This window comes from Pteropus medius, unplaced genomic scaffold (genome assembly GCF_902729225.1).
Source record: "Pteropus medius unplaced genomic scaffold, Ma_sr-lr_union100, whole genome shotgun sequence".
NCBI lineage: Eukaryota > Metazoa > Chordata > Mammalia > Chiroptera > Pteropodidae > Pteropus > Pteropus medius.
In genome coordinates this window covers 12,223-39,545 of record NW_024356342.1, presented here as the reverse complement: position 1 = coordinate 39,545, position 27,323 = coordinate 12,223, and the positions used below count along the sequence as shown (strand labels likewise).

The window sequence follows — 27,323 nt, the reverse complement described above, 5'->3', positions numbered from 1 at the left end:
TGCAGCAGCGGAGTAGAGAAAATGATGGACAGTGTGAGGGGTTTTGGCAGCGAGAGTCTATACAAATTAGACCAATGGGATGTGTAGGATGTTCATGGAGGATGAAGTCACGTCTGTCCATGACCTCGGTGAGAATCAACATATGAGTTAAGGACACATCAGTAGTAACACAAGACTCATATTTAATGGCATAAGATTTCTGGGTAACTTAGCTTGTCCTGGTCATCAGTAGAGGTGAAGAACAGTATTTCTCTTGTTCGTGACTCCACACCCAATGGGCATGTGCAGTGGGACTCTGTCACTGCACCTGTGTGCTCCTGGGATGCTCTGTGCCGGGTCAGGTAACCAGGATCTGCCTTCCCTCCTTTCATGGATGTGTCTTCCTGCAGAGGAGTCTCCCCTACAAGAGTGTCCACAGAAGCTTCTTAATAAAGGTTCTCAAGGCCCAAGTCTGAGGGCCCAGGGGTTTTTGTCTCACTTCCTCATCATCTGAGTCACTGTGAGTAACTGAAGCTGCTCCCACTACCATGATCTGTAGCACAGTAATAGTCAGCCTCGTTCTCGGGCTGGAGCCCGGAGATGAGCAGAAGCCCTGCGTTGGCCGAGGCGTCTTTGGATCCAGAGAAGCGGCTGGGAACCCCAGAGCCCTGGTGCTTCTCGGAGTCTGATTTAAACTGCAGGAGATACCGGGGAGGGCTCCCTGGCTTCTGCTGGAACCAGTTAATGTAATAGTTGCCAACAGTGAAGCCACTGCCCAGGGTGCAGGTGAGTCTGGCTGATGCTCCCAGAGATGCAGAGAGGGAGGGCGGCTGAGTCACCACAGGCTGGGAGAGGGAACCTGCAAACACAGACACTCATGGGTGATGGGAAAAGGAACTGCTTAAAATTTCTCAGGGCTCTGGACCAGTAGAGAAAAATGGAAGCTATGTGGGTTTCCCAGGTCCCCGAGGCCATTCCCCATCTGTGCACTGAGAGAGGAGCACGAGGAGGACGGGGGTCCAGGCCATGGTGCACGCAGCCCCTGAGCCCACAGTGGGGCTGGGCTGCCCCAGGCCTCCTTTTCTTCCCCACCCTCCGCCAGAGGAGGGGCTGTGCATGCAAATGTGTGTCCATCCAGTGACCGCCCAGCCCCTCCCTGAGCCCTGGAGCTCAGCTCACACCAAGACTGAGGAAGATGGAGGTTGGCTTCACCCCATGGGAGAGCCCTGGGAGGAAGCACCTGCTGACACCGCATGACAGTCCTTGCTCAGGGGATTCTGCTAGATGTGGGAGGACACAGCTGATGAGTCCCATCAAGGAGCACAGAGAACAGTCCCAGGCCCAGGCTCCTTTGAGTGAATGGTCCTCACTCAGCAGTTATGTAGGGTCCACAGGCCAGTCCCACAGCGCCCCCTCCTGTTGTCAGGACACACACCTCCCCGTGGCCCAGAGTCCTGAGAGCCCAGATGCTTTGTGCAGTTCACTGTCACTGTCACTGCTTTGTGCAGTTCACGCATCCTTGGTCTGGTCCCTAGATGCTGCGATCCTGATACACTGTGTCGATATTGTAGTTTATTACTCCCAGACTAAGCTCCATGGGACTTGCAAACATGTACATATATAACTATTTAAGGTGTCAGAGCACTTAGAGTTCATTCTAGGAGAAACTAAATGACCAAGGTGTGCATCAGGTCCGGGATCAGAGCCGAAGGGACAGTTGATGTTTAGAAAGGCTTGAAGGGGCTCTCCAGGGAAATGGTATAGTAAAGAAGTTTCCAGGAAAACACTCAGTGGCATTTTCAAAAGACCATTCAGCAAATATTTCAGTCATGTCATGTGTGAGCTGTTTCATAGAGATTCCATTTGAATTAGTGCTTGGTAAAATAATAATAATAATGATGATGATGATGATGATGATGATGATAATAATAATAATAATAATGTCTTGGTCAGGCTTCACCTTTACCTGTGGAATGTGTAACACTATTTAGGAACTGACTTACAGTCTCACACTGTAGATTTCAGGATCTCTACTTCACAGATTTCTTGACAGGATTTTGTCTTAGATGTCATACGATTGGCTTACATTTTAAATAAACATTTTCCCTAGCTTACTCTCTTACACATTGCCTTATTTTACTAAAAAGCTAAATGGGAGATTGTGATGTGTTTGCAGATGGGGTGAATGTGTGTGAGTCGCAGAAGGAAAACATCACGTCTTTTGGGAGCGAGACGACATCTGATGCCAGCTCCCAGGACACAGAAGAGGAAGGTGACGGTGATAGCAGCCCCTGTGATCAGGATACTGTGAGGTGGGGATTCTCAGAAATGACCCCAATGTAACCTGAGAGGGCAGAGTCTGGGGATGGGAGCAGAAGGGACCCAGACTGAGGTGTAGGGGTGCGAGTTTCATGAGCTGGGCCTCTGGAACATTCCTCGAATGCATTAAACTGAGGAGAAGCACCCAGTTCGTGGGGGCACTGGCGCTACTCTGGTCTCTTGAGAATCCTTCACTCTTCAGACTCCGCCAGGTAACAGAAGACCTTGAAGGGACTTTTGTGCAGCTTTCTACGTGTTCTGAGGCAATTCAGTATTTACATTGATGCTCACATATGGAAGTGGGTGTGAAGCTACCTGAAATTGATCTTTCACAAGATATTGAAAAGGTCATGGAGGCCGAAGTGAAGTGATGTGACAGGAGTCACCTGGCCTGTGTCCCCTGCCCAGGTTCCAGTATCCACAGGACAACACCCAACAAGAACTAACAGTGAGGTAGGGGGCAGATAATGCTCACGATGGAATGAATTAGGGAAAAATGTTGTGTCTTTCCTCTCTACCTGGACCCCAAATCCCCCAGCCATGTGGTTGGCATGCAATCGACAAATTTCCAAGTCCAGGGTTGGAGCCTGTGATGTCTAAACCAAATCAGACCATCCTGTTTCTGTTCGCCACGGTGGTGTCAGGGGAGACGGTGTGAGTGATCATGTCTGGTCATCCTGAAAGCCGGGTTTTCTGACCAATGGGCCAGGGAAGGCGAATCTCTAATTCTGGAGGATTTGCTAAGTGGATGGATGCCTGGGACTGTAGAGGCATTCTCTCCCAAGGTGGGAAATCAGGCGGGGACACCATATTTTGGTTTGTTTGTCCTCTCTACTCTCAGACAGTGTCATCTCCATGTGTATGGGATACTTCCTGTCTCTTCTGGACTGTGTCCTGAGCCCCTAGACCCAAGTCAGGCACATAGTAGGTGTACAGTAACTGGTGTGGATGCACATCATCTGCATAGAGACTCTCTTGGGTCAGACACAGGTGGACTCTGTGTCCTGGGTTTTGTTTTGACCCCTTGATATGGACTGAACGGTGTCCTGTCAAAATCGTACATGGAAACCCTAACTCCCAATGTCACTGTTCCTGGAGACCAGGCCTTGAGTAGATAACTAAGGTTAAGGTAAAGGAGCTCATGAGGGCCGGTGTCTTTATGAGAAGAGGAGGAGAAACCAGGGCTGAGCGCACACAGAGAGAAGGCCGTGTGAGGACTCGGGGAGAATGCAGCCGTCTGCCGGCCAAGGAGCGAGATCTCGGGAGAGACCCACCTGCCTACACCTCCATCTTGAGCTTCCCGCCCTCAGGCCTGTGAGAACACAGATTTCTGCTGATTCAGTCTCCCAGTCTGTGGATTACAGCAGCCCTGGCACCAGGACACCCCTCATGGACTCTGTCCCCAGGGCAGCCCGCCCCACATCTAAGAATTTCTTCTCTGTTTGAGAAAATCTGTTAATGTGTTGGCAACAAGGATGGGCTTTGGGAACAGATTTAGAGAGGACGAGGACACATTATCTAGACAAAGTCCTGTGGTCTCAGACCTCCCTTTTCGGTCAAACACACAAAGAAGGCGGCTGTCTGGTCAGAGCAGTGGGGTCGGCTCCGGGAAGCACCACTTCACAGGAAACAGCAGGTTCTTGTCTCACTTCCCCACGGGTCTGGAGCACTGTGCGAGCACTGAGACTATCGTCCCATGATGAGCAGTAATAATCGGCCTCGTCCTCAGCCTGGAGCCCACTGATGGTCAGGGAAGCTGAGCTGCCAGACGTGGAGCCAGAGAATCGGTCAGGGACCCCAGAGGGTCGTTTGTTATTATCATAGATGAGGGTTTTGGGGGCTGTTCCTGGGAGCTGTTGGTACCAGCCCACGTAGTTACCACCCCCGATGTTGGAGCTGCTTCCAGTGCAGGAGATGGTGACACTCTGTCCTGGGGCCCCAGACACTGATGACGGCTGGGTCAGCACAGACTGGGCCCAGGATCCTGGAAGAGGGAGAGACACAGAGATGGTGATGCTGGGGCTAGAGACAGAGGTGGGAGCAGGGTCCTGTGTGTCTTCCCTGTATGTGTCCCCATATCCACTCACCTGTGAAGTGAGCGAGGAGGGTGAGCAGGAGAGGGGACCAGGCCATGGTGGAGATGATCACCGAGTCCTGTCCTCTGTGTCCCCACAGCTGAAGCAGAGCTTCCCCCAAGTCTCTCCCTCCCTCTTCAAGCTCTGACAGAGGGAGGGTCCACTCATGCAAATGAGACCCCCAGCATTCTGATCCCTCACTGGGACCCTGGTCATGCCCCTCTGCCTAAGGAAATCAGGGCGTGGGCCAGGGTGGCTCTCTGTGGGGTGGGGAGGTCACAGCTGTGAGACCTGAACAGAAGGCAGCAGGCAGTGCCACATGGCTGGTCCCAGCTCTGAATACACTTAGTTCAAGAGCAAGCCTTGACCGCCCCTGGTGTCCAGGTCCAACACACTATTGTGTGACTTGGTGGCCAGAGCCCTTCAGAGACAGCTCCTGCCTCCCCACTGCTCTGTTCCTTGTCCCCCTGCCTGAGGTCCACGATAGCTGTCACTTCATGTGGCCTCCCCACCATCTCAGCAAGTCTTCATGCTCTACTCAGACTATAGGGTTTGTCTGTCTCCAGCTTCCTGACTGTGAGGTTTGTTTTTTCTCGTTACTTCATTTGGAGCGTATTCCCAAGTCTTCTCATTATTTTGACTACCTATATTTTGTCCTAAGAATTAGATGAAATAGTTTCTCTCCTGATTTTGAAAATGTGGATGTGCGTAGAAGCGACCTCCGTGTGGACTGTGCTGGGTGGTGTTACAGGCTGGTTGGGGTCAGGGCAGACACTGTGTCCCCCGGGGTGCCAGCTGCCCTGCAGGAGCGGGCTGAGGGCAGATGTGTGTGTGCATGCGCGGTGGAGCTCTATGTTCCTGCTGGAGTGAATCCACGTGGGGTGTCCTGCAACATGCCATGGAGGCCGTACATGCTGGAGAGAGCACCTGGGTAGAGCGCCCACCTGTGCTTTCCAGGTGGAGAGGAGATGAACAATGGCCTCCCCTCCTCGTCTGACCCTGGAGCCCTCCCTCCACGCCCAGAGCTTCCCCAGCCCCACCTTCTCTGTGTGGGCCTCTCCTGTGTTGTGCAGAAGCTGTGCAGTCGGCCCTCAGCGCCTCTCAGGAAACTTGTCCTCAATGTCGCTGAGCATTCACTGTGTCCTGGGAGGGGGTGAGCTCAGCATCTTCCTGTGCCGCCATCCTGGACCCGTCCCTGTTAATAGATTGTTTAATAACGTTTGCATGATTATTTAATTTCTCATCATCTGTATTTGAGAGGCTCAATGCATGTCAGACAGAATGATTCGTGTTAATTTCTGCTCTAATCACCAAATGCGCCTCTGACAGGTTAGATAAAAAATATTCTATGTTTAAAGTATGGACACCAATTCCAATGTGTGAAGGGTGGAGGTTTTGAGAAATTCGACCCCTACGATTCAACTGGATTCTGCGACCATCTACCTGGAGATGGCATCCGGTTCCACAGTTAAAGAGTTCAGTCCCACCAGACTTCCCTCATCCCCCACAAGCTCACCTTCAGCTTCAGAAGCCAGTCACAAGTTCAGGTTATTACATTTGCTCCTGACCGACCAACTGTAGATAGAAGGTCCAATGATCCCTCCTCACTACCTTCGATCTGAGTCATTTGTTAGAGGAGCTCACGGAACTCAGAGAAGCATTTTACTTGCTATCAGTTGATTATGAAAGAGATGCATATGGTGGGGAAGGGGTGTGGCCCTCTCTAGGCACCAGAATCTCCAGCATTACTTGGGCATGGTTGTTGTACACTGGCCATGGAAAGCCATTGATCTGTAGCCCCTCCAACCTTCCCCATGGTCAGGGGACCGTGACTGAGAGTTCCAACCATCTAAGCACACAGTTGGCCCTCCTGGCCACCTGCTCCTTCCCTCTGGTGAGTCCCAAAGTCACCTTATTAACAAACAAAAGACTCCTTTCTAGCTCTGGTCACTTTGGAAAATCATGGATTTCAGGAGCTCTGTTCCAAAAATGGGATGAAGACCAAATATATATTTATTATGGTAAATCATAGTATCACATATGTGTATATGCTACCTGCACATTTTTATATATTTATGCATATGCATATAAATACACATGGAAGACAGATATATATGCATTTATGTAATTTTTGAGATGGATGGTAGGGACTAAAATTTATTAGAAAAGAAAACAGAAAAAGGATCATTAAAAAATCCAAAAACACCAAAGCATTACCTTTTGTAGATCACTATAAGTATTCATACTTGTTAGAAATGCAGTCTAAAGTATGACAAAGGACATAGCATTTGTTACGTATTTCATCATGAATATGCTGAGAGGTCATAGAATTAGCAAGGACCTTGAAGTCTGTCATCCCTACACATTGTCTCTTGGCATTCTTGAGGCAACAAAGGTCACAATGCCTTATGTCATGAAGAAGGTCCGGGTGGCAGTTAGGACCCAGTGGTGAAGTGAGGATCGGGAAGCTGCACGTGGCAGAAGAACCAGGGACGGGGAGGAGCAGAGAGTGTCTCCCCTCCGCGTCGCGAGTGAACTGCTTGTCCCAGATGAGAGCTTCTTTGGCTGTGCTTTGACCCCCGAAGGCCCGCGCTGGCACCTGCTGCCCACCTGGGCTAGGGGCGGGTGAGGTCCATCGGGGGAACTCGCCCGTTTCACCCGTCGTGCGTCATGGACACAGTGCTGCTCGCTCAGAGGTTCCTTCCGTGACGGTGGCATCTGACTGATGGCTCAGTAGCCTTCACATCTGCTGTCATCCAAGTCCACGTTCATGAACCCCACAGGCCCCCCAGGGGTCCCGTTCTCAGCCCAAATCCTCTCTGGTGGTGAGCAAATCTTCCTTCATCTCACATGGGTGCTATTTGCTCACATGCTGAGAACTTCAAGATTTGAGTCGATTTCATAATTGGTCTGGTATCTGATGGATATAAAAAGACCATTTCTATAAAGAGACTCCCTCTCGTTCGGGTTCTTCCTCCACTGCTGGTTCTGGAGCCCCCAGGGCCTGGTATTTCAAAAGTCCTTTGTCCTGATTCATTTCACTGGCAAACACTCCACGCACTGGCACCGAAGGAAAGCAGGACTTTCGGGTGATGGCTGTACGATACTAGGGGTTGGGACCACAGGCTCTAAGCCCGAAATAACTGAGGTTTACCTGATGCCATTCATAACAATGGACCAGGGAGGAAAAATAAGTAGAGGAAAATGACATAAACCCAGCTCCCCTGAGCTCAGGGCATGACCAGCAAAACGGCAGGACGAGGGGATCTATGGGGTCTTGCAGAGGCATCTGGATCCCGAGTGGACACAGGCTAAACTCTGCCCCTCCTGTCCAGCCCACATCATCCACACCCACCATGTGTGGGAAACTATTTTTACTTCTGAGGTCAAATTGATGGTGAGTGTATGGGGAGACCAGTAAGAAAAGGGTTATTGTTATGGATTCCATTCTCTGCTGTTAGTTATAGGTGCCAGAGAATGACACAACCTGAGCTGGTACAGGTCACAGGCAGGAACAGAAGAGGGACAGGATTGGAGGGCAGGTGTTCACCACACTTCAACATGGAGCAATAGCTTTTGGTGACATAAATGTTACAGCCAGGTGTGTGACAGTGATCATCAACCCTGTCCTCAGACTGGAGTCCAAGGGTCGTCAAGGAGAGCTGAGGATATCAGGATGGGACCCCGGATTGTCAATCAGAGCCCTCCGAAATCTCAATCCTAGAAGTTCTTTCGGGGAGCACTTGTGATGGGAACCCCCAACGTGTCTGCTGCTCCCTCTTCAGGAGAAGGTGAATTCTGCATCTGAGCCTTCTCCACAGCTTCATGGAGTGAAGTGACTTTAATCAAACGTTCTGTTCCCTGATAGTCCTCAGGCATCCATCTACACCCTGGATTGTAGACAAGCTCCCATGGATAGGAGATGGGGAAGGACACAGGCAGTCCCTATGGCCTCAGGAAAATCCATCATCACAGGCCCCATGGCACTGAGTGTTGTCAGCAAGGAAAGTCTCATCCATGGGACCAACTTCACCCACTTTCCCTGGAGCAGGCTCTGGGTTCATCTACCACTTCAGGCCCCAGCTCCTCTCATGCCCAACCCCCCTCTCCCTGACTTCACACCTGAAAGCTTGGGCAGCTGACCCTGAGCCAGGGTAGCTCTGCGCCTGGAATTCCTCCCGGATCTCACATCTCAGATCTCGTCCCTGGGACACAGGGCTCCGTGGCCACTTCTGAGCATAGGAACCTGGAAGGGATTTGAAGTCAGTGCTCTGACCCCTGGAAGAGCTGAGTCCATGCTGTGGAGGATGGTCCACCTGCTGCGGTGGTCCACGGCTCTGACCCCGAATTTTAGACAAGGTAGTTTGCCTTTTGAAAGGGAAAAAAAGCCAGTGCAACAGACGCTGAGTTTTAAAACTTGAATCACCAGGCAAATTTTCTGTAACTTCATGAGGATTTTTTCTTTGTTTTGTTTTTCTAGAAAGTTGAGACAACTTGACTATAAAAGTGGGAAGGACATTGTGATCCAGCATCGACTTAAATTGCACTTAGTGCATATTGAACTTATTTTAAATGAGAGGAATGTCTTATCCCGTGGCCTTAACAGGCTGAGGTTTGTATCTCACTTTACTACCTGTGTGTGTCACTGTGAGAGTCACTAATGTACCAGATCTGACAGCAATAGTCGGCCTCGTCCTCAGGCTGGAGCCCGGAGATGAGCAGAAGCCCTGCGTTGGCCGAGGCATCTTTGGATCCAGAGAAGCGGCTGGGGACCCCGGAGCCCTGGTCCTTATTGGAGTCTGAGTAGAAACTCAGGAGATACCGGGGAGGGCTCCCTGGCTTCTGCTGGAACCAGTTTATCCAGTGGCCACCAACAGTGAAGCCACTGCTCAGGGTGCAGGTGAGTCTGGCTGTTGCTCCCGGAGAAGCAGAGAGGGAGGGCGGCTGAGTCAGCACAAGCCGGGAGAGGGAACCTGCAAACACAGACAAATGTGGTTGCTGGCATAAGAAATCAGAGAAAATGTTGCAGAATTTTGAGCAAGAGAGTGGTGATGTTGGGGGTTACCCAGGATCCCCAAAACCTGTCCCCACCTGTGCACTGAGAGAGGAGGACGAGGAGCACGGGGGTCCAGGCCATGGTGCACGCAGCCCCTGAGCCCACAGTGGGGCTGGGCTGCCCAGGCCTCCTTTTCTTCACTCTGTGCCAGAGGCGGGGCTGTGCATGCAAATGTGTGTCCATCCAGTGACTGCCCATCCCCTCCCTGAGCCCTGGTGCTGGAACTCAGCTCACACCCGGACTGAGGAGAATGGAGATTGGCTTCACCCCTGGGAGAGCCTTGGGAGGAAGCACCTGCTGACACCACACAAAGGTCTCTTCTCAGGGGACTCTGTCAGGCCAGACGACACAGCTGATGAGTCCCCAACAATGATCAAGAGTCCAACCCCCAGGCCCAGGCCCCTTGGAGTGAATGGTCCTCACTGAACAGCTCTGTAGGAAACACGAGGCAGTCCCACAGTGCCCCCTTCTTCTCACAGGGCACACACATCCCAGTGGCCCAAGGCCCTGAGAGCCTAGTTTGTTCTAGCTGTGGCATTGTCTATCCTCCCTGAATGCAGCCGGGGCAGTGACTCCGGGAGTGATGGAGGAGGGAGTAGGAGGCAAGGGTATGAGTAAGAGCCATTGCTTATGTGGCTCCAGGGGCCCAGATGCAGGAAAGTCACCCTTCAGTGAGAACACTGCTGCCCAAGTGTACAAATACAGGCAGTATTTACCCAGCCTGCCTGGCCTACACCCTGAGCTCTCAGGACACGTCCCCCAGTTTCCCCTGCTGGCCCAGAACCCACAGACTCCAGCCCATTTCCCATCTCCAGCTCTCCTGGAAGGGCTTCTGATTTTTGCAGGAGGATCTTTCTGATGTCACTACCCAGGGCAGTAGAATGAGAAGGTCCCATCTGTGATGATGGGCCTGAGCCATTAATTTTTCCAGGTCTCTATTGACGTTCAGAAGCCAAAGGAAATGCTGTGTTGTCAGATATTTTGGGATTATTCGATACTTGACAGTGCTCTGCCTTGCCCCTGGTGTCATTACTGACACATGACCACCCTGAACCACCAGGTCAATGCCTAAACGTCCGCAGAGAACCCTGTTAGTTCACACCTGGTCGTAATTCCACCTGGGTCACCCTGACGTGTGGAAATATGTGGTGGGAGCTTTGCTGGTGTCGGGGTCCCGGTTGGTTCCCCAGTCCCCACTGCACGCGTCTGTCAGGAACAGAAATGTCTTGTGTTTTTGAGAACATCTGCGGGTTCTCCTTATCCTTGAATGTTATTCTGGCAATAATTATTTCCTTTAAATCCTCCGATATATTAAGTCTATAGTTTAGTTTAGTTTTATTATATTGTCGTAAAGTGAATACTACATCAGAGGAGTGCTCCCCGCTTCTGGAAAGCCCCGGCTGTCCCCGAGTGAGGTGTGGGCGGGAAGATTGTAAGGAGACGAGATGCACAGTCATTTCTCACGTCCTCACATGATCCGATGAGGAGACACTCTGAGAAGAAAGCAACAAAAATCAGCCTAAAACCGGCACTGCTGGACAGATGGCAGTGGCTCTGGATGGTCAAGGAGGTTGACTCTCATCCACCGGGCCTGACGCCCTGGAGGAGGACAGGACCTAGGGTGTGGGGATTAGTGATGTTTGGCTTCATCCTCAAGTTGGAAGAAGAGCTTCTGCTCTAGGTGACACGGTGACAACAAAGAGAACCAACATTGTGAGCATATGTGGTCGTATCAATGGGTCCACAGTTTTGATGAGATGCGCCTGGAGCTGATGTGTCAGAATGACAACATTCCAGCCACTGTTCTGGTTTTCCCAGGGCAGTAGGTGCTGGCTTTCTGTCCTGCTCCCTGTCCCTGAAGGAGGCTGGATACGCAGGGAGTGAAGCAGAGACCTGTGGGCACAGGATATGGTCCCCACGTAGTGGAAGGCGTGGGGTAGAGCTGGGGAGGGATGCCCATGAGAGTTAATGTGTGTGAGGAAGAAAGGAATTCAGGGTGTGGTGTAGACAATTCACAACCCTGTTCCCTGGGCCCCAGAGCTAAGGCCCTGTTGCCTCACATCTCTTTCTCTGCTCAATGCCCACATGAGACTCTGGATTTCTATCCCCTTCCTGGGTCCTGTTCTGGGGAACCATCGATGGTACGTGTTAGAGGAGGGCGAGTCTGTGTCCTGGGTCCACACAGACCCCGAGAGGGCCGAGTCTCAGGAAGTGGAGGTCAGAGCATCCGAGATTCCCCAGCAGGCCTGGCTTCCCACGATATCCACGCCCACAAGATCAGGTGAGAGACACCCCATGAGTGGCAGGGACATCCCCACGGGCTTTCTGAGTGAGGCAGCTATCAGAGGACACTCATTATCTGAGAAGGGTCTTCAGATTGTCTTCCCAGGAACTATGGACACAGGTTCCATTTCTAACTTGTGGAAATGCAGTTGGAGTCGCAGTCCCTGAAATCACATGGTCCCCTCTTCCACGCAGAGCCTTTGTGGTCCCGATTCTCAGCAAACAAGGTACAGGTCACAGGGTCAGTCATTGGATAGAGGTGATAATCACAACCATGTCACATTACAGGTGTCTGGGTACACATTACAGGTGACAATACAGCTTCAGTGCCTCATGACACCCAGCCCAGGCTGGCTGCACCCACACTACCCGTCACCCCTCAGGGCAGCGTCCCATCACCTGGTCTGTGCCTCCTCCAGGACAAGTCTTATGAAACTGGAGAAGGATTGTTTCATTTATGTTTTTTTTTTGTACTGTTTCCATTTCTTTCCTGAACTTTCCTTCATTGTGTGGACATTTTAACCTAACGAGCTTGCAGGCAGTTTTTCATTCCGTTTGGGAAAATTTTATCATAACTACATTGTGTATGTCAACCCACAAACTACTAAGATCTAATCAATTTTACTTCATTGTCTCACAATTGTTTGTAATTTTTAGTGTTCAAGGTTTTTGTATTTTCTCAGATTTATCTCTAATATTTCATATTGACGTTGTTTTCAATGGTAGTATGTTTTTAATTGTTATAATTCACTCATAGTATCTTCAATAAACTTCATTTCTGCTTGATGGTTGTTTGTGTCATGGAATTAATTTGAAGTGCTCACACCACAAGCCAATCTTAGGCACTCCTGGACCCTGAGCTGGGCAAGACCAGAATCAACCTGATTTGTCATCCTCAGCTGTGTCTACCAGGAGATATTTATCTCTGAGTAAGGAATTTTTGCCTGTGAAAACATGAACACTGTGAGAATACATGGACAACAAATCAATCTAAAAGTTGAAGAGAAGGACGGGACATTGTCAGGACTACTGGTCCAAGGAAAGCAAGTGGTGCATGAGATCTGACAACACAAGTCACCACGGAGCTGGACTTGGTCACAGTCACCAGCAGGGGTGACTGCAACAGGCGTGGAGAGCACAGAGGTTTTTGTCTCACTTCCTTCTGGGACTGGAGCACTGTGTAAGTCTTAGAGTTGCCGTCCCATATATTACAGTAATAGTCGGCCTCGTCCTCGGGCTGGAGCCCGGAGATGAGCAGAAGCCCTGCGTTGGCCGAGGCGTCTTTGGATCCAGAGAAGCGGCTGGGGACCCCGGAGCCTTGGTTCTTATCAGAGTCTGACTTATAGGCCAGGAGGTACCGGGGAGGGCTCCCTGGCTTCTGCTGGAACCAGCGTATCCAGTAGCCGCCAACATTGAATCCACTGCTCAGAGTGCAAGTGAGTCTGGCTGATGCTCCCAGAGATGCAGAGAGGGAGGGCGGCTGAGTCAGCACAGGCTGGGAGAGGGAACCTGCAAACACAGACAAACTTCTGTGATGAGAGTGAATCTCAGGGGTGTAGTAGGAAGACGAACTGACACAGAGTGGGAACTGAGATCTAGTCCCCGAGGCCTTTCCCCACCTGTGCACTGAGAGAGGAGCACGAGGAGCACGGGGGTCCAGGCCATGGTGCACGCAGCCCCTGAGCCCACAGTGGGGCTGGGCTGCCCCAGGCCTCCTTTTCTTCTCCATCCTCCGCCAGAGGAGGGGCCGTCCATGCAAATGTGTGTCCATCCAGTGACCGCCCAGCCCCTCCCTGAGCCCTGGTGCAGGAGCTCAGCTCAGAGCCAGACTGAGGGGGATGGAGGTTGGCTTCACCCTCTGAGAGAGCCCTGGGAGGAAGCACCTGCTGAGGCCACACAAAGGTCCCTGCTCAGGGGACTCTGCCAAGCCATAGAAGACACAGCTGCTGAGTCCCATGTGTGAGCACAGGGCCCAGTCCCCAGGCCCAGATCCTCTGAGTGAATAATCCTCACTCAGCAGCTGTGTAGGTACCATAGGGCAGTCCCACAGCTCCCCCTGTTGGTCATACATGTCAAAAGTGAAAAAGAAAATATAAATTGAGATCAACTCTTGCAAAAATTGATAAAACACATACTTTCCTAAGAAGATACTAAATTATCTCCAGCAGAAATAAAATAATTAAAAAGAACAATTTTAGTAGAAAACCTAGAAATGTTATGGAACTATTCTTCTAAATATCATAAGAAACAAGATGATTCCAATTTATTTGCTTCATATTTTTTCATAATATATCAAAGCAATTTTATTGGTGTATTTATAATATTAATAAATATATCTTACAAAGAAATTCACAAAAGGAAAATTACTAATAACATTGAGTATTGATACAGGTGGTCTAAGTGGAATCTTAACAAAGAGAGCCCAATACTAGATTATTTGATACACTATAATGAAGTGTAATTTATTCCTATGATATAAGTTGTGTTCATATTAAGAAATATTTTAATATATCAGAACATATTAACATATCAATAGAATGATCATATTGTCTCGGCTGATCCAGAAAGAACCTTCAAGTAGATTTAATGCCAATTCCTAAAAAGGCACATAAAAATATACACACACACATTTATAATGTGGGAATAAACCCTCGCTGTCTCACACGTGCGTAACTTAGAACTTCAGCCAGCCCCTTAGCCATGGGATGGGTAGGGGGCATTTCCACAAAGATCAGGAACAGGCAAAGGTGATATTTATCTTCACTATTAATCACACAATTCTGCGACTAGTAGTCAATACAATTAAATAAGAGAAATCAATGATTCAATCTTAGCTTGATGGGAACAGTCAAATAGAAATTCTTAAAGATCCAGATGTATGACATGGCCTTGGATACTCTGGTGCTGGTGCAGCAGTGACAGCGGACGCCTCACTGGGACCAGTACCGGTGATAATTAGTGACAGGAGTGACGGGAGGAACAGGAGGAGCAGAGGGGAGGTGTTGGCGCACTGCCCAGGGCTGAGGACCACCTGTGAACTCTGCGGCCTCACCCCAGGTGGGAAGTCACACTCTGCCTCTCGCTCAGGCTGCATCACATTCATGCAGCTTCTGTCTCAGACCCAGAATAACCCCTATTGCACAGGCTTCCCGTGCAGAAAGGGGTGACCTTCTGCCCAAGTGACCAATACACTGAGAGGGTTTTGAGTCTGGTGTCACAGCACCTGCTTCTTGTGAAACTGAGAATCCAGGTCCTGTGTGACCCCAGGAGTTCCTTTCCCTAAATTCTGACAAAGGATCACTTATAAGGGATGAGAAGAGAAAGAATCCAGGACAGGTTGGGGACATACAGAGTTCTGTCCTCTGAGGCTCCATGGTGGGGATTATGCCGACAAATATATTATCCTCTGGACAGACTTTATTTGGAGCCCACATCCTCCTTGGGAATGCATTCCAGGTCTTCATTGTCTATTAGCTCATACCTGTACCAGAGTTGGCCAAAGACTCCATATGAAAAAAAGAAAGGAAAAGAAAAACAAGAGAGAAAGAGAGAGGGAGAGAGAGATGATCTAAATTTGAAACAATGTGGCGAGGCAGCTAGACTCAGGAGTTTATGGGATGATGAGGACCCCAAGAGGGAGGAAGTCACACATCAGTGAGGACAGTTTACCCAACTCCCCTAGAGTCTGCTGAGTGGTTTACCAGCTCTTCGGCCCAGCACTGACACTCTGAGACACTGCGTTGCTTCTTCTGATGGTCACACGACCCACACTGTCCAGACACTATAATGGCCCCAAGCACACTACACACAGCATGAACTTTTTACAGTAGTCTTTGCTGATGTTTATACCCAATAGAGTGAGGTGAGAAAGAGCTTTTCTTGGTTACCATGGGAACGATGATGCTCTGGACTTCAATCTTGATGGAAAAATATTATTCTGTTTTTCAAAATATCAATCTCTGTCCTTTGTACCCCTACAGCTTCCATCTTGTCTGCTTGGCCAGAGACTGCACATGTATGTGAAAGGACAGGTAATGAGTGCCACACACAGGGTGACGTTGCCCTGTGAGCATGGCAGTGTGTGCGCAGGGTGTTGGATCCAAGAAACCTGAAGAAAGCTGTGGTCTGTGAGCGGGGATCTGTAGGATGAGTCGAGTGATCTCCCTGGCAGAGAGGGCAAGACCCTCAGGTCAGAGGTCAGAGCGTGTGTCAAGGACAGAAAAATGGGGGAGGCTGCTTACTGGTGACCATGATGAATGTCCACTCAAAGTCTGAGAGGTTGACTCTCCGAGCGTATGAATGCAGCACCTCTCAATGGAAGGGGAAGTAAATATCTAGGAAAATAAATATTCACTTACTAGAACCTTGAATTCTCTTTCTTACTAATTGTTAAAGCATGTGAATGGGAACATATTTGTTTAGATACAAATGTATTCACAGTGATGTTGACAACATACATTTATTAATCCTGCAGCTTCAGTCATTTTCACTCCCATTATTATTTTGAATAATAATTTTGAATATTCTTGAGTAGTCCACACACTTGTCAGTTGGAACTCAGCCCTTGTTTTTTCCTGCACAGTTAAATGTTGCTCTGTGAGGTCCCCACGTGCTGGGTGAAGCCAGGGTACCTCAGGGTTTGTGTCTCACTTCCCCACTGGGCTGGAGTACCGTGTGAGCACTGAGGCTGCTGTCCCACGCTGAGCAGTAATAATCGGCCTCGTCTTCAGGCTGGAGCCCAGAGATGGTCAGGGAGGACACACTGCCTGACCTGGAGCTCGAGAATCTCTGAGAGACCCCGGAGGGCCGGTTGTTATTCCTGTGGGCCAGGAGTTTGGGCACACGGCCTGGGTGTTGCTGCAGCCAAACTGCTCCCTCGTTGCCAACATTGTTGCTGTTTCCGGTGCAGGTGAGGGTGGCTGTCTGTCCCAGGGACCTGGTCACCGAGAGCGGCTGAGTCAGCCCTGCCTGAGCCACAGACACTGTGAGGGGGACAGAGAGGAGTGAGAACAGGATGTCAAGTCACTGTGAAGGAGAGGGGTTGTGGAGCAGAGCTGGGTGTGGATGCCCTACCCCCAGGTAAGGTCGGCCTCACCTGTGGAGGGAATGAGAAGGGTGAGGAGGAGAGGAGCCCAGGTCATGGTGGAGACACAGACTCTGGTCCCTGCAGCTCTGCTGTGGGGATGGAGCTGCCCTGAGTCTCTATATATCACCCAGGTACATGGGGGTGGAGTTGGTTCATTCAAAAAAGCCCTTGTCATCTGTCCGCTTCTGGCCTCCTTGCCCTGGGTCCTCACAGGTCCGGAGAAAGAGCAGGAGGTGAGCTGACCCACAGGGCAGAGGCACCTGGCTCTTGATGACCCTGGGTCCTGGCAAGTCAGTACAGTCCAGTGAGCACACAGATGGCCGACCCCCTCTGGGGACTCTGAGTATTGTCTCATCTGGGAAAATCCATCTCAGATTGTCCCATGCTGTCCTCACACCACCTGCAGACTCCCACTCCACCTGACATCTCTGGCACACTTGGCACTCCAGTTAGATGACACTGGTGTCCTGATCTTCTCTTCTGAAGCTTCTCATGATGACAGAGAAGGAACCAGGGCAGCTGGGATTCTGGACAACGCATGTGGTGGCTAAGGGATGCCCCTCTCACTACAAAGAGGCCACAGAGGACTAGACTTTCAAATCAATCAGCATAACACACACAGAGTTTCATTAGATCCTTCATTACCACTCCACAACAAAACAGAACAAAATGAAAAAGGTATTTTCTTGTTATGTCGATCAGTGCCATGGGTGGAATCGGCTTCCTTCTGTCCCACCATTGTCTACCTGGAGAGACTTTGCACCCTGGGCATGGAGCTCAAGTCTACGTGGACATGACCAGGCAAAATGTGTGTTATTAAGAATGGCTCAGTCTACAGCTAGGATTAGATCAGAGGAGGGGACAATCTTGAATCTACAGATCCATGGATTGTCTTCAGACCATCAGGTGCTGGTGACAGAGGTGACAACAACCACAGAGGAAGGAAAGTCTGATCAGGGGTCCTAGAGGGTAGTTTGTGTCTCACTTCGTCCTGAGCACACTGTGTGCACTGGTATCTCTGTCATCTGTGGGACAGTTAAATAACTGGTCCTCAGGAAGGAGCCCAGAGATGGTCAGTGAGGCCACATGGCCTTATTTGGAGGCATAAAATCATTCTGGAATTACTGAAGGCCTAGTTCTCCCACGAGTTCTAGTTTGGAGGGTGGCACCACATAGAGCTGGAATCCACACACAGTATTGGATCCTGTGCTGCTGCTGTCCCCAGGAAGATGGGACCTCCTGATCAAGTGTCAAGGACACCAAGGACGACTGGGTCAGCGATGACTGCCTAGGACCCTGAAATGAAGGACACAGTCACAGGGATGGAGAGTCAGGGTCCCTGCCCGCAACCCAGGCTTAGTGCCAGGGAGAAAGAAAGTCTATGTGTCCCCCTAGGGTCTACTCTCCTGAACCCAAAACGTTGTCACCTACGCAGTTAAGCAAGATGAGTGAGGAGGAAAGGGGTCCAGGACAGGGTGGGGTCCATGCCCACTCTCTGAGACAGACCTCTTTCATCCTGTTCCTCACTCTGATGGGAACGTGAGCCCTACATTCAAATTATTCCCCACCTCCTTGCCTGTCCCAGCCTGTCTGTGAGCCAAGATTCAATCCCCTCTGCATTGGCGTTTGTGTTTGGAGGGCATAGACTGGTGAACGTCTGATGTGGGCTCATCTGGGGTGGGGGGTGGGAGGGAGGGAGGACCTGCTGGGCCCCAGGGAGCAGTGAGCAAAGGACATTAGCTTAATAGCCAGGCGCTGGGGTCTCACTGAGGTCTGGCCACGTGAGGCTCAGACACGTACCCACAGCGCCCCCTGCTGGCTCTGATGTATTTAGCACAATGTCTGAAATCAGTTTCAGCCTCATGCCTGGGGTAGGAGCAGGCCATAGCTAAGCATGGTCCTTTCCACAGCACTCTCTTCTCAAAGAAGAGGATTCCTCACCCCTCACTCAGCTGCACCCACCTTACCACACTGACTCCTCAGGTCCACACAGTGTCTTCCTCAGGGGTGGACTCACTGATGCTCCTTCAGTTGCTTGCATAGTAGAGGCGGAAGCCCTGAGAAGTGACCCCTGGGGACAATGTATCCTGATTTCAGCTCAGCAGAAGGACAAAGGCCCCGAGAGCAGCCACGTTCTCATTGTTTGGGAAGGTGGACGGCCTTCACCTCTCTGCCCCCACTTTCCGCTGAGACAGTTTCCCTTATTCCTCTTACGTCCACTCCTGGTGGAAGGGAAAGACTGAGGAGGGAAGGAGGTAGGAATGAGAATCCCAGGAGACAGTGGGAGTAAGCTTTGAGTGCAGGCCATGTCTGAGTGACAGGCAAAGGGAGGTTCACACCACATTCTGTCCCATGGATGGACTCGTAGTGGTGATGTGCACAAGCGAGACGGGGGACCCTTTGGAAACGGCTGTACCCACATGTCACTCTGTAGGTCTAGGGAATCTGTACATCCTCCTCTGTTAATACCCACCCACCAGCATTCTCCAGGATACAAAAAGAAAAATACAAAAATAAAAAAAAAAAAAAATTAAATGTAAACCGAATTGAAACAGACCATTTATAAATCCTCATATACCCATTGAGAAATTGTGCTGAGAGCTGAAGCACAATAGGACACCTGGACCACTGGCCTGGGCAGGGGCGAGTCCACAGAGAAATCACAATAATATCTTGGGGTTCTTGACACACAAGGGCTTCTTCCTGGATCCCAGGGACACAGCTGATCAGACTGGGTGGCTCTGTTCTCCTGGACTAGGCAGGGCTTGTGTCAGCATCTTTCTGACCAGCCGCTGCTGATACAGAGTGGTGTTCTGTCCTGGGCGTGGACGTCGTGCCTGTATAGAGATGAGACCATGTCATCACCAAAGAGTCAGTTCTTATCACCATTATAAACCCCTAAAGACCTTCAGTAACTCAGATGCAGGCGGCAGAAGTGTCAACCCTTTGAGAGATGGTTCTTTCTCATAAATGCACGTGAGTTTGCAGTCAAGATTTTGTCCAAGGTTCCCAGTATAGGAAGCCTTGACTGGGGTGGGGGATCTAAACCCTAGATGTGTCACAAACAACACTCTTGATAGGAGGCCTGGGTTCCTTGCCATGTGCTTCTCTCCATAGGGCTGCTTGCGTATCCTCACAACATGGCAGCCAGACAAAATCAGGAACAGCAGGGAAGAGAGAAAATAAACTTTTTCTGAAAATATGTTGATATCTTTTTTCAGTTTTCCCTTTTCCAGTATTTCATAGAGTTATAAATGTGAATTATAGTTTATTTTCATTCCTCAAATTGTATTTCTGAACATTATTTCAAGTTGTTTGTATTAACATTTTTCATCCTTTAGAAAAACTTAACTACTCTCTAATTCCAGTCTTGTACACTGTCACCCAGAGAACCTAAGCAGTGGAGACAGACCCATTCTGCTTTCATTACAGCAGTGGCCTCCTGAACCATCCCAGGAATATACATTACAGAAAAAGGGATTTACAGGACAAAGTCAGCTTGATATAGACACTGAAATCTGAAAAAAAAGAGAATGATTAGCAGTCCAGAAACAGAAATTTTTAGAAAGAAAAAAATAAACTGGATTTCATGGTGGGATCCCCTTAGGCTGATGTGGCAAGGAGCCTGGCTGTGTGAGTGTCGACCGGGAGAGTGGGGAGAAGGGTCAGTGCCATTGGGTCAGTGAGATGAATATTTGGCACCAGAGGAAAGGATGCTTGGATGGCCTTCAGGGTCCTGGGGTGGGGGTCACTGTCTATATTTATGGGAAGAGTCCCTCTGAGAAGTTGAAGGACTCTGTCTGCTGTCCCCGCAAGGTCCAGTGATGGATGAGCAGAGCAGAAACGAACTTCGATGAGGAAGCAATGAGCGGGGAAGAGCACACTCATGCTGGTGCACCCACCACCCCGTAAGTGCCAGGCCTCGATCCAGCTGCACAGTTACTCAAATCTGTCATTGGAGACACTGGGGGTGAGACTTAATTCACCTAACTATCAAATCACCAGCCCAGATGGCCTCTCTCCCAGTTACTTTCCGTGGACCACTCATCCAGGATAAGTCAGGTGAAGATGGAGCGTATTCTTTGTGGAGCCTTCATGCGGTAGTTGGCTTGGAATGTCCTGGGGTCTGAGTCACCTTGATGAAAAAAGGAGAAAACTGGTTACCGGGTTTTGAACTTGATCATCAAAAGCACTCGCCAAGAAGCACCTGATACTGAACATAATGAAGGAGGATGTTCCCTTATGAGGGGAGCACTGGATTCAGGTGTCCAGAGCAAGAGTTAGAGGTCACTATTGTTCAGGTTTACATGCCCAGGGAAACACTTTCTGTCCCAAATCATCACACATCAGTGATGGATCCAATATTCACCTGTCTGGGAAAGTCACTTACCCCTCTAAATATCAGTACCCTAGAGCATAATGAGAGGCTGGAACACCTACTTCTCCCACCCCTTGGGCTGATGTGGGATCACAGGAGATGATACTAGATAGTCTCCATGAGCTATACAGCATAACACCTATGTAAAGGATGAAGAGAAATCTTCCATCCTACACTGCCCTGGAGTCATCTCAGTGCCTCTCTGAATTTAATCACCACCAAGTGTCTAGCTTATACTTCCAGATATGGCATAATGAAACACTTAGGAAGTACTAGTTTTCTTCCTCTATTTGATCATAAGAACTTACTGTAACTTGCATTTGTTAAAATTTCAATGATGTTGAAGATTACTGAAGACAAGGGCCAAGATGACTTTCTCAAGTTGTTACAGTTCCTAAGTGGGATTTGAATTCATGTCATTAGCCGTCAGCACCCATGCTCTAAGTCACTGTGCTCTCCTGGCTTTCTATATAGTTTTATCTAAATAAAGGTATTTGTCCCACAATCAATTGGATAGGTGTTTTAAGTGCACACTAAATTTCATGATCTTCTTGACACCACGCTTTGATTCAGGTGACTGCTGGCAATCCAGTAACCACTGGGGTCAAAATTTTGAACTGAAAATAGAGCATCGCTAACTTACCTCTGGTCTTCTGCCAACAAGATGTCAATAACTCTCTACTGTGAATGTATTTCTCAAGGTCTTTCTTCATGAATTTTCATGTAGGAACATCGAAAGTCAATGACAATGAATTTTCAGAAAAAGAAACGAAGAAAACCATTCTTTTTGCAACTGCAACAAAAAGAATAAAATACCTAGGAATAAACTTAACAAAGCATGTAATGTACCTACACACTGAAAATCGGAAGACATTATTAAAAGAAATTTAAGAAGATACAAAAAAAATGGAAAGATAGTCCATGTTTATGTATTGCAAGAATCAACCTCAAATAGCCAAAGCAATCCTGAGAAAAGAGAACAAGGCCAGAGGTATCACACTGCCTGACTTCGGATTATACTGCAAAGCAACAATAATCGAAACAGCATGGTACCGGCAGAAAAACAGATACACAGACCAATGGAACAGAATTGAAGGCCCAGAAATAAACCAACATATACGTGGGCAAATCATTTTTGACAGAGGAGCCAAAAACATCAAAGGAGAAAGGAAAGCCTCTTCAATAAATGGTGCTGGGAAAATTGAAAAGCCACAAGCAAAAGGATGAAATTAGATTGCTATCTGTCACCTTACTCCAAAATTAACTCAAAATGGATTGAAGACATAATTGTAAGACCTGAAACAATACATTGTTTAGAAGAAAACATAGGTACTAAACTTAAGAACCTTGGATTTAGAGAGAATTGTATGAATTTGACCTCAAAAGCAAGGGAAGTAAAAGCAAAAATAAATAAATGAGTCTATATCAAACTAAAAATATTCTTCACAGCCAAAGAAACCATCAATATGAGAAAGAAGCAACCAAATGAATGAGAGAAGATATTTGCAAACAATGCCTCTGATAAGGGGCTAATATCCAAAATATACAAAGAACTCATACAACCCAACAATTAAAAAAACATTCAATTAAAAAATGGGCAGAGGATCTCTTGAACAGGTACTTCTCCAAGAAAACATACAAATGATAACAGACATATGAAAAGATGCTCGACTTCACTAGCTATTAAGGAAACGCTAATCAAAACCACAATTAGATACCACCTCACACCTGTTAGAGTGACTATCATCAACAGGACAATTAATAACAAGTGTTGGAGACATTGTGGGGAAAAAAGAACCCTCATACACTGCTGGTGGGACTGCAAGTTGGTACAACCACTATGGAAAACAATATGGAGGTTCCTCAAAAAACTAAAAATAAAATTACCAGATGACCCGGCAATCTCTCTTCTGGGGATTTATCCATAAAGATATCCATAAAGATATAAGCACCCTGATGTTCATTGCAGCAGTATTCATGGTAGCCATGATATAGAAACAACCGAAGTACCCTTCGATAGATGATTGAATAAAGATGTGGTACTTCGCACAATGGACTATTACTCAGCTGCAAGAAAAGATGAAATACTGTTTGTGATAATATGGGTACATCTTGAGTGTCATGCTAAGTGAAATAAGTCAGACAGAAAAAAATAGAGAATAATATGATTTCACTCATGTGTGGGATACAAAACTGAAAGTAACAGTTGAACAAGGCAGACAGACTCATGGACAACAGTTTAGTGGTTACCAGAAGGAAGGAGGGAGGGGAGAGGTATCTAAGGGTCAAAGGAGGTCAAATATATGGCGATGGAAGGAAATTTAATTTCGAGTGATGAACACACAATGTGATACACATATGACATATTATTGAATTGTACACTTGAAACATATATAATTTTATTAACCAATGTCACCCTGATAAATTTAATAAAATAAAAAAATAATTTAAAAAAAAGTCAGTAACTGGCAGTGGCTCCAGAGGGCTGCCATTATTAAAAAGGTCAGGGTCCAACCAATGGAAGGTTGTGTGGAAATTCAATCATTCAGTTGATTCAAGTTGAATAATTGTAACCTTTTCAGCTTCCCATACGTATGAGAAAAATATGTAAAAACCCTTCGCCTCACTTCTTTCCCGCTCCTGTCCTTCGCCATTCTTCTTCCCCCAGCACGATGGCCCAGCAGCTGCTCATCCATACCTGTTACACAGCCGCCTCCACACACGCTAGCTGCTGTCCACATCAGCAAAGCTTTCTGGGAAATTTATGATTAGCAGCCAGAAATTAATCGACAATAATTGTTCCGCGTCTTCCCAGATCCACCGGAGACCCTATCAGAGAAAACTTTTGTAGAGCAAACATCGGCCGCTCAAGTAAGCCCCACCCCGCCGCCATCTATGTTATGTGAAAATGTTCATTCCCGGTGTCTCCCTTGTCAATCAAGTTCAGATAGGAGAATCTGACAATGTACAATACACATTATGTATGCAGAGCTCTTGATATGGTGTGTCAGCTTTGACTCTTTTATCAGTTGATACCTGATAGAATATTTGGAATGATAGTTTCCATTATAAACTAGATAGTGGGGTCTGACACTCAGGACCACTTTCCCTCCTTGGATTAAGAACTTCGTAATTGACAACCAACGTCCTTGAGACTTATATGTTCTAAGAAAAGCTCTTGGCTTTCAACTGGTATTTTCTGTACTCGCTTTTGGGGTCTTTGACCTTTGACTCGACCCCGATTCCTCGTCTGTTTCTTTAAACACATTAAGTGAAAAAATGACCTGTGTAAAGTTGTACAGCTTGGTCTGACCTCATAGTGTTTCCTTTTCTAAAATTGCAGATGTCATCGAGCACCAAAGATACTGGTATGTATTCTAGAAACACTCACTGGCTAAATAAATAACGTGCTGGCTTTCGCGTATAGAGCCAGCCTGATTCTGGATCCTGCAGTAGGCATGGTGGGGTGGCGAGAGAGAACGATCTCACCTGTGCAGATCTGTGACCGGCGAGACTCCAGGGATGTGCTGTGAATCTAGAGGAAAGAGGAGGGGGATCTCCTGTGAGCCAGCACGGCCTTGCTGGAATCAGGAAGACTGGGCGAGCCCCTCTCCCTAATGACTTTCTTGTTTTCCTGGAGTGGATTTTGGAGTCTATTAGTGATGACGAAATCTGACAAGGTGGGTAGGAAGATTCCAGGTAAGACCAATAGGAGAAGGTTTCCAGGATCTATATGCCTGCTGATTTGGAGACAAAGAAATGGGGTGTGAAATCAGAAAAAAAAAATGTGGGACAGTGCGTTTTTCTTTTTATATTTTAATGATATCATAGAAAAAGGTATTGTATCTCCAGGCTTTGAATGTCCTGTGTTTGTGACCATCTTCTGTTGCTTTGTTATTTTAATGTCTTTCCCAAAAGAGTTGATTTTCCTGTGTCTACCACATCCTAACATTGAAGCCTTTGATTTGCTTCCTGAGCACTCTTTGGGATTTGTGCACAAGAGTAGAAATGCTCTGTAAGAATGCTCTCGGATGCCTAGGCTTTCTATGGTTGAGTTCCTCACATTCTCATGGAATGAATTGGAACATAGTTTGTTTCCATTTTATGGTAATATTTTGATAATATTGGATTGGTGCATTGATCATAATTTCAGTATTTGTCCATAATACTATTCGAGCTTGCTGTGCACATGAGAGAGAGAGAAAGGGGCGGTGGGGGGAGAGGAGGGAGAGAGAGAGAGAGAGAGAGAGAGAGAAGAGAGAGAGAGAGAGACATGGAAATCTGTGAATATTTTACCACATACTCAGAATGACTTGCAAGACATCTCCCTCTGTTAGAGATGAAAAACCTGAGAATCACAGAGATCGGATGAGCACATAAGATAATTAGGGACCCGAGTCTTGAGTTTAGTTATAAGCACATTTATTCCAACCAGCCATGACTCCATTTCTCATGTCACATTAAACTCTACCAGATGACACTCATCTTCTTGGAAATCGTCCTCTGGTTGTTTCACAGTATGTTATGTTATCATGGTAGATTATTGTGCAGAGATGCCTAACGGACAAGGACAAGTTTCAAGTGATGGCTGCCTGCCTGGGGTGCGGTCACCTGAGCTGCTGCTGCTGCCTGTTCCTCATGATGAGACCAGAAATGCTCAGTCGTGTCCTACACACAGGTAAGTTCTGATCCCTGTTTATTTTCTCCTTATTCATCATTTTGAGGAACATTTTAACATGTATTAAAACCTTTATAAATCAGGAACCAATTCCCTTTAAAATTAAAAACAGAATTTCCGTGGAAAGAAACAAGTCATGAAAAAGTTCCGAGGCAGGAATACTTAGGCTGTCTGATGCTCTGTTCATCTAATACTTTTGTGCCTTCTCCTTGCTCCTTGTGGACGTTGAATCAGTGTGTCCTATTTGAGTGAGTGTCTTGGATTTAAGGAAGTCTCAGAACAAGGCAGAGAGCATGGGAGTATGAGGTAGAATTGGGCAAATATGAGTTGGGCGAGCTGTAGCGGTAGTATGGTGACATCGCTGACTGAGGATTTCTTTTACACATCCTGACAAGTCTTGGCCACTCTGAGGCAGGAGCAGAATTCGAACAGATTTCACTGTTTGTCTTCAGGTTGTTTGTAGAACTTTAATGTCTGTGCCTGCTGGGAGAGAGCAGTAGGTTGAAAATGTTCTTAAAAATTAACTGTTGTTCTTATTAGGAAGTTCGAATGAATCAGAGCCTTTCTTAGCTAATTAATGCTGCTGCTTATTATTGAAGAAACCCCACAGGTAACACTGTAAAAAATTTTTTTAAGAATTTTTAAATAAAAATAAGTGGATATGCTTAATGTTCTGTGTGATTATTAATATTTGGTATTTGTTTTGAAAATTTTGTTTATTAAAACAACATCGAGATTTTATGAAACTGCCACAGAAGGGAAATGTCATCACACCTAGGGCAGGCAGCCTGAATGACCATCACAGGAGACACCTATTTGATGTGGGAGAGAGACACTGGGTGAAACGACTGGACAATGGACTGACTTCCTGGGCGAGTGGTTGTTTTACTTATGAAGGTCTATGTTCCTGAGAGAATTTATTTCCTTGCCTTTTTCTAGGGAATGAGATCAGCTCCCTTTGTTTGCTCTAAAGCTCTAGCTGGGACTCAGCCCAAGGCAGAGAGAGCCCTGCCCCATAGTCGGTGCCAGGGGAGCTACATGTTGGGTCTGAGACACTTGAGGATAGTGTTCGGGGCACAGACGTGACAGACTCTTGGTGCAAATATTCTACAACAATTACTAGGTTGAGTCTTCACAGGGTGGACAAATGCCTTTGTCTTCTGTGAACTTGCACCTTCCTCTGTGTTCAGTGATTGCAGCTTGTACCTGTTGGGCTCTACTCACTGACTCCCCTTGTCTGAATTTCTCCTCGGAGAAGGTGACCTGCGTTGCAGCTTATGGAGGTGTATATGCCGTGTCATGAAGCCGGCTGGATTGCGTCTATGCAATGCTGGAGGTAGAACTGATGCCTGACGGTGAGAAAACATGGATTCTGGGACAGTGTCAAAGGCCTGTCTGTAGGTGGGCCTTGCGGACGGGTGATGGTATAAACCTCCTAGTTAGCGCTCACATCCCTTCTGGTCCCAGGA

At 47.9% G+C, this 27,323-nt stretch overlaps 3 gene segments (V, D, J or C); all 3 read right to left on the bottom strand.

The window, feature by feature from the left end:
- Nucleotides 1–494: 494 nt before the first annotated feature.
- Nucleotides 495–1,007, bottom strand: LOC120602090 (probable non-functional immunoglobulin lambda variable 5-48). The segment is given in 2 exon segments: nt 495–841; nt 965–1,007. Coding segments are annotated over 2 exon segments (390 nt in total).
- A 9,984-nt stretch (nt 1,008–10,991) lies between these two features.
- On the bottom strand, nt 10,992–13,385 carry LOC120602092 (immunoglobulin lambda variable 5-39-like). The segment is given in 3 exon segments: nt 10,992–11,045; nt 12,791–13,221; nt 13,332–13,385. Coding segments are annotated over 3 exon segments (531 nt in total).
- A 2,959-nt stretch (nt 13,386–16,344) lies between these two features.
- On the bottom strand, nt 16,345–16,871 carry LOC120602091 (immunoglobulin lambda variable 10-54-like). The segment is given in 2 exon segments: nt 16,345–16,694; nt 16,808–16,871. Coding segments are annotated over 2 exon segments (396 nt in total).
- Nucleotides 16,872–27,323: the final 10,452 nt, after the last annotated feature.